Source organism: Vombatus ursinus, unplaced genomic scaffold, assembly GCF_900497805.2.
Source record: "Vombatus ursinus unplaced genomic scaffold, bare-nosed wombat genome assembly UNPS02014773.1, whole genome shotgun sequence".
NCBI classification, from domain to species: Eukaryota; Metazoa; Chordata; class Mammalia; order Diprotodontia; family Vombatidae; genus Vombatus; species Vombatus ursinus.
This window is the reverse complement of record NW_020954551.1, coordinates 33,527,301-33,535,208: the sequence shown is the minus strand read 5'-3', so window position 1 is coordinate 33,535,208 and position 7,908 is coordinate 33,527,301. Positions and strand designations below refer to the sequence as shown.

Sequence of the window (7,908 nt, the reverse complement as noted above, 5' to 3'; positions counted from 1 at the left end):
GAATATCTTTAGTTTAATTTGTCAAACACTTATCAAGTTCTTGCTAGGTACAGAGTATTACAGTAGGCCTTGAAGGTATACAAAGATTAATAAGACACCGTCCTTGTCCTCAAAGAGCCCATAATCTTGAGAGAGGAAGAGAGGATGTTATACAGACACAAACAAAGACACTAGCTGTGTAACCCTGGATAACTTAAACTTTCTCAGGCTCAATTTATTCATTTGTCAAACGAGGTTAATAATATTTATACAACCCCCTCCCTCACCAGGTTGCTGTGAAGACAATGCTTTGTAAATTTCAAGGAGGTATATAAATGTGAACTATTGTGATACAAAGTAGATCATGATAATCATTGATTATCATGGGATAATCAATGATAATCATTGGGAGGTCAGAAAGATCACCACTGCTGCATTGTGAGATCCCTAAGGTAAGGCAGAAACTTCCCACAACTCTCCCTTCCTACACCCAGTACCTAGTACAGTGCTCTGCACATCGTGATCAAGAATTGCTGAGTGAGCAAATGCATGAATGAATGAAATGAGTTGTGGATTGCTTTCCACACTGACTAGAACCCAGAGAAGAATAGTTAAGAAGAGTTCTGAACTTGAAGGCAGAAGAACTGGGTTCAGGTCTCAGCTCTACCATTGACTAGCTGTATGACCTTGAACAAATAACTCAAGTTCTCTGAGCCTCGGTTTACTCATTTGTAAAATGGGGGAGTTGGACTCGATAGTCTTTAAGGTACCTTCCAGCTCTGTCATTCTAGGATTCTAAGAAGCCCATTTTGGACAATCTCATTTTACCAACAACCCTAAGGACCAGGCAGACCCCCCCCCCCCCCCCCCCCCGCTGAGGGGCCTGGAAGGGAGGACTCATTTCAGTCTGGGGCCCCAGGGAACATCTCAGGTTTCCTGAGGAGCAGAGTCCAGTCGAGGGGCGGGGCAAGTTCCAGTGAGAAGACTGCCTGTGGTGGTGGGGAACCTCTTCAGGATTCTGGGACCACAGGGGTTTTGGCCGCACCCCTTCCCGCTGCTCTGTGAATGGAGAGAGCGAGGGTACCTGGGAGGGTGTGGAGAGGTCGGGGGTCTGCGAAGGTGCTGCTTCCCGGCGGGCAGCCCAGGCCCCTTCCTTCCTATCCCCTTCCCCCCAAGCGCTGTTAGACCCAAGAGGGCCAGAGGTAGGAGCCTACCGGCAGAGCCAAGGCCGAACCCCCAGTCTAGCCCTCCCTACCCTCCTCTGCCCCACCTGCACCGGACAGGAGCGCGCCTCCGTCAGTGGCGCGCCTGGGGAGGGGGGTGGCGACGAGGACGCGCTTCGGCGCTGGAGCGCGCCCCCGGGGGAGAACCGGAGCAAAGATGGAGGCCGGGCCGAAGCTGCCGCCAACGCTGAAGCTGCAGCCGATGCCGCCGCCGTCGGGGCCCCGGAGCCGAGGTGCTTAGGGTCCTCCTTCCCCTGGGCCTGGGTCCGACGCACGCGGTCCCCCATCCCAGGCCGGCGCCCCTCCGGAGCTCCAGCCGCCGCCTGGAGACTCGGACAGGTTCGTCTCCCGGCCCGGCCCCGGCCCCGGCCCCGGCCGCGGCCCCGGCCCCGGCCCGGGGCCCCGCAGTCTCCTCCGCCCGGTCCGCCTCCTCGGGGCTCGTGGCTTGCTGCTGCGGTGCTCCCCTCCGGGCCTGGTCCCCGGGAGCCCCTGCTCTTGGGCCGCGGGGCCCCTCGCTCAGCTCGGCTCAGCTCGGCGCAGTGCCTGCCAGGCTCCCCACGCCTCTAGTCCCCTCGCTCTGGCCTCCCCCCAGCCCCCAGCTTCTCCCCATCCTTTACCATTCCCCCCAGTTCCCTGCCCCCAGCGTCTTCTCCCCTGGGAAGGCTTTGGGCCTGGGCCCTGGGGCCCCTCCTCTCCCAGCCCCAGACCCTCTAGTCTTAGGGCCCCTGCCCCGCCTCCCCTGCCCTTCCGCCCCTCACTCCCACCCCTCAGCCCTGGGGTTCCAGGCTCTCAGGCCTTCATTTCCTTAGCTCCCTCCCCCTCTCCCCACCCCACCCCCTCTCTCAGTTCCCAGGCTCCTAACCATCAGGTTCCTGGCTCCTGGTCCCATAGCCCAGTGCATCCCCGCTCTCACCCTCTATCCCAACCCCAAACCCTGCCACCATGCTGCCATCCCAGGAGGCCTCGAAGCTGTACCATGAGCATTATATGCGGAACTCGCGGGCCATTGGGGTGCTGTGGGCTATCTTCACCATTTGCTTCGCCATCATCAACGTGGTGGTCTTCATCCAGCCCTACTGGGTGGGCGACAGCGTGAGCACCCCTAAACCCGGCTACTTCGGCCTCTTCCACTATTGCGTGGGGAGCGGGCTGGCTGGCCGGGAGCTCACCTGCCGTGGCTCCTTCACCGACTTCAGCACCATCCCGTCCGGGGCCTTCAAGGCGGCTGCCTTCTTCGTGCTGCTGTCCATGGTGCTGATCCTGGGCTGCATCACCTGTTTCGCACTCTTCTTCTTCTGCAACACAGCCACAGTCTACAAGATCTGTGCCTGGATGCAACTGCTTGCAGGTAGGAGGGTGGAGGTGGCCATGGGAGGAAACCTGGGAGACCCCAGGGCTCATGTACAGTGGACTTGAGGGTTCCTGTATCCCAGAATCCCTCCAAGTCTGCCTGTGCTGGCATTGGGGATACATAGAGGTCTTTGGCTCTATAAGAGGAAAGAGACAAAGACTTAAAAACACACGTTATCGTGGGCTGTCAGTATCACTTCATAAAGTCCCTTCACCTCCTCTACCTGATCCGGTCATTCAGAATCTGAGAGTGGGGTGCAGAGAATACTTTTTTAAGAAGTTCTGTTCTTTGGGCTCAGCCTTTGAAGTTGCATTAGAGTATGAATTAGAGCATAACTGGTGAGCATTATTTTATATATCAATAGCCTGTATTTGTGAGTTAAAGGTATCTTAGGGTATAGCATGGGGGGAATGAGCGTAGAGTATATATGTGTTTGTATTTGTGTGTAGAGTATATGCTGAGAATGCATTTAAGTGAGTGACTGTGGAGGCTATCTGTGAGAGAAGTGTGTATTTGAAGGGTGTGAATGTGGAGGGTTATGCAGTTAGAGACATCTTTTAAGCATCCAACACATACTTGGGACACACAAGTTAGAAAGTATCACTCATCAAAGTGGTTTTTCTGGGTCTTGTCTTCTTTGAGGAGGGTTCTGTTAGCTCACAGAACCCTCTGAAATATCTTGCCAAAGCATTATCCCTAGCCAGAGAAGAGGCTGTTGGGAAAGAGGACTGATTGCTGTGAATGTCTTCCAGAATCCATTAGAGTTACCCTTTTCGACTGGAGACAGAATTTGAAGACTCAGCTCCTCCCTGCATTTGTCTGAGTGCATGCATGGATTGAGGTGGGGGTGGAGTAGGATGGTGGAATTGGGAGGTGGGGGAGGAGGCATAGGAACAAATGTAAATGGTTGGGGGAACCCCGTCAGACTGGGGTAGATAGGATGAGAAGGTATGATTATAAGTGATGGGTAGTATTATTTAATAAAGAGACCAGAACTTCTCTAGCCAAATGAGGATTGTCTTCTTCAAAGCAGCCACCTTAGGAGGCCACACTCATGAGTCTGCTATTGCTCAACACGTTGTGAGAAATTCCTTTTTGGGAGCTGCCTTCGGAGCCTATGACACATTTTAACAACATCTCAATGATGATAAATCTTGGTCCTTTGAGGGTGGATTTTACTTTTGGAAGGAAGACAAAGTTAGTAGAAGTCAAAACTTATAGATAATATAGGTAAGCTGGAGAATCTTGGTGTATGGGTGGTGTATGTGTGTTTGAATATTTTGTGTCTGTGTGTCTGTCTGTATTGATGGTATCATTGGTGATAAAAATGAGAAAGAATTATAACGTGAGGTAGATTCTCTTGTGTAATCTGACTTTGAAGATGATTCCTAAAGAAGGGTTACAACAAAGTTATAAGGAGTGGCAGTCTTAGAGTAAGTACCAAGATCTCCCTCCACTCCACCCAGTGACTGCTTTGGTGTAGATAACACTTCATAATCCTAATCTGTTAAAAAGAGAAGTTATCACTCTGCAGTTATCACTCATATTACTTTATAGACACTGCAAATAGGCCAGTTTAGGGATGGGCAGTGTCTCTCTATGTTTAGTTGTCTAAGTGGGAACCTTTGCAGTACACAGAATGAGGATTCTGACTTCATCATCCTTATTAGGTTTGCATTTTATCCTTCCCCCACCCCAAACCCCCGCCAACCCCTCAGTGGCAATCTGGACAATGGCTAGAGAGGGTTTCTAGGTCTAGTATTAAAGTCCTCAGCCATTCTTTGGGAAGTTTTCAATGCTTTAAAGATTTACTGCTGATTTCCTGGTCCTCAAATCCCCCATAATCCATGGAAATTTAATCTTGAGGATTTGACATTTTTTCCTGGTTTGGTTGCTGTTGTCCAGGCTCTCTGAGCAATCACAGATTTACAAAACATTAGGACTAGAAGAGACCTTAGGGATCGTCTGGTCCAACTCCCTAATCTTACAGATGAGAAAACTGAGGCCCTAAGAGGTGTGATAACTTGCCCCAAGGTCACACATATGGCTTCTAGCAGAGCTGCAACCAAAACCCAGATCTCCTGAGTTCCAGCCCTCATGCTCTTTGTACTGTGAGAATCAAGGAGGGGCAGAAAGAGCTTAGGAGTTTGATCCATTTGCTTGAAGGTATCTGGACTCTCAGAGGCTGAGATTCTGTTTAATTGATAAATTCCATCTCCTGGGACATCATTTCATCCAGACATTTTGCAAGTCCCCTAAGAAGAAAAGGATCCAGTCATTCTTTCAGAAATCATAGCCAAGGATATAATGCTCATCCTTGCATTGGTATATGGTGCTCTATAATCTCTAAAAGGATGTTCATATTCATTTTCTTATTCTGTCCTCACCACAGCCCTTCAAAGCATACAGATGCATTATTATTGGCTCCATTTAATAGATGAGGAAACGGAGACCCAGAGAGCTTAAAAGCCTTGTCCAAGGTCACATAGAAAAGTAGTGGCAGAATCAGAATTAGAACCTGGATCTCTTGACTGGTAGGGCAGTGGGCATCCATTTATTTAATACATATTTATTATCATTTGGTGGGCTACAGAGTGGTGAAATTTTTGGCCATGGCAATTCTTAAAGTCTATCAACCAAGATTTAGAAGGGCTGTAATCTGTGTCAGTAGACAGTTTTCACATTGGTGAAATCATAGGCCCCTGAAATATTGAAGTATGGAAGCTGTTTCTTCAAGTTTTCAATACTTCCCATAGCATCTGGCTATGGGAAGTAGTCATTAAATGGGTGACATTTATATTGCACTACACAGGTTTCAAAGTACTTTACATGCATTATCTCATTTGATCCTCATTATAATCCTGTGAGGTCACTAGTATTAGTATTAACATTCCCATTTTACAGATGATAAAACTAAGGCTCAGAGAGGTTAAGTGATTTTTCCAAGGTCTTACAATGATAGAGCCAGGACTAGAAAGCAAGTTTCTTGAATCCAAGTTCAGTGATTTTTTTCACTACATTATATTATTTTCCATTATATGAAGATGTTTTAAGATGACTCTTGCCCTCGAAGCTTAGTTGAGATTCATTATGAGTATGTGTGTGCATGATATTTGTGTATATGTGTATGTATACTGTCCTGCAAGTCAAGAGACCCAGGTTCGTGCACATATACGTAAATATATTGAATGTGTATGTGTGTAGATATATGTTTGCATTTGTTCTATACTGGTGATTTCATTGATGTTGGGAGCTTCCAGGGAAGAAAGTTCCTCCATCAATATAGATCAGCACCTCCTCTGCAACTTACAGTCTTAGTGAATTTCCTGGGACATTGAGAGGTTCAATTAAATACAATTCAATAAACATATATTAAAGTACCTACTATGTGCCAGGCACTATGCTAAGTGCCGGGAAAATAAAAGAGGTAAATGACAGTCCCTGGCCTCAAGGAATTCACAATCTAATGGGGGTGACAACATGCAAGCACATATATACAAAGCAAGCTGTATTCAGAATAAATAGAAATGAATTAACACAGAGAAGACACAGGAATTAAGGGGTTGGGGAAGACTTCCTGTAGGTGGTAGGAGATTTAAAGGAAGTCAAGGAGGTAAGTAGCCTGAGTGGAGGAGGGAGAGCATTCTAGGCATGGGAGGAAAGCCAGGGAGAATGCCCAGAGCCTGAGACAGAGTATCTAGTTCATACAACAGCCAGTAGGCCAGTATCACTGAATTGAAGAGTGTGTGTTAGGAAGTAAGGAGTAAGAAGACTGGAAAGGTAGGAAGGGACTAGGTTACGATTGGCTTTGAATGCCAAACAGAGCATTTTATATTTGCACCTGGAGTTGTGTTTTAGGAAAATCACCTTAGTGGCTGAATGGAGAACAGTGAGGAGAGAATGGGGGCAGGCAGACCCACCAGCAGCTATTGCCCAAGGTAATAATCAAGGCCTGAGGCAATGTGACTTACTTATGCCCATGAAGTTATTATGTGTCAAGGTAGGAGCTAAACTCAGGTCTTTCTGAATCTATCCACTGTGCCATGCCATATTAGACAAAATTAACTAAGCAGTTAAGGATGTGTCATATCAACAATGTAGTCAAATAGTACCTTAAGAGGCCAGAGGAAGGAGAGAACATTTTTGGCAGATTGGGGTGGAAGGCCTAGGTGGAGAAAGCAAAAAATGGGGAGCCTCATAGGATCTAGTCAACCTAAAGGGAGTATGATTTGAACTCAGCTTTGAGGAATGGGTCAAGTTTTTATAGGGGGAGACACAGACTGGGAGAATTCAAGAGAAAGAAAATGCCTTGGCAAAGATCCAGAAGGAAAACCACAAAGCAAGTTTAAGAGATAATGAATGTAAGGGGCAGCTAGGTGGTACAGTGGATAGAGCACTGTCCCTGAAGTCAGGAGGACCTGAGTTCAAATCTGGCCTCAGACCAAACACTTGACACTCACTAGCTGTGCGATCCTGGGCAAGTCACTTAACCCCAATTGCCTTAAAAAAAAAAAAGAAAACAAAGAGATAGTGGATGTATTGCTTTTAACTGGAGCAGGGTTCATGTAGGGGAAGGAGGGAAAGAGGAGTCTGGAAAGGTCGGTTGGAGGAAGTTTGTGGAAGGCTTTGGAAGCTAGGATGAGGACTTTGGGGTTTGTTTTTTCTGAAGGCTTTGTGTGTGTGTGTGTGTGTGTGCCATTCAAGGCTCTCAAATATGGAAGCGATATAGTGAAATTAGTATACGATAATTAATTTTATTACAAAATATTTTAGCGGGGTTATAGATGCTGAGCTGCTTGTCCTAGAGAGGAGCACAGTGAGACACAGGAAGCCCTCATAAGATCTCTCAGCCACTGTAGACAGTATGTCGTGGACTTTGAAAGAACTCTGGGATACTCTCAAAAATCAATCTCTTGCACCATTTTCTTCCCTGCATTGGGCCTCAAAGTATGCAGGATGGGCAGATACCTAGTCAAGTGGGCTGTGGGCTTTGATGAAGTAATGTCAGGGAGGGGCAACTTAGCCCCACAATCCATACATTATTGGAATCTGTGTGTGAGGACCTGAGGGATATGCCTGGGAAATAAAGGCAAGGTGAGTGTTGGGCAGAAGATGGCCGAAGGCATCAAGGTCAATTATTTGAACTCTTCTGCCATGTCAGCTTTTAGAACAATTTACATGGTCATAGATAATGCTTGTTTGTGGGAAAGAAGGGGTGACCACTGTCCATAAAGTCTGAGAAAAGTTCTGGGTCCCATTATTGGGGGATAGGCCTAGCCTTACTGGATAATAATGGGAAAATGGTAACAAGAAGAAGAAGAAGAAGAAGAAGAAGAAGAAGAAGAAGAAGAAGAA

General features: G+C 47.3%; 1 protein-coding gene across 1 annotated transcript in view; it reads left to right on the top strand.

Annotated features, from left to right (window-relative positions):
- The first annotated feature begins 2,144 nt into the window (after positions 1–2,144).
- LHFPL4 (LHFPL tetraspan subfamily member 4) overlaps positions 2,145–7,908 on the top strand; it is a 29,442-nt gene continuing 23,678 nt past the window's right edge. Inside the window, exon 1 of the mRNA XM_027863707.1 lies at positions 2,145–2,550. Within this exon, the coding sequence (XP_027719508.1) occupies positions 2,145–2,550 (406 nt within the window). The remainder of the gene's footprint in view (positions 2,551–7,908) is intronic.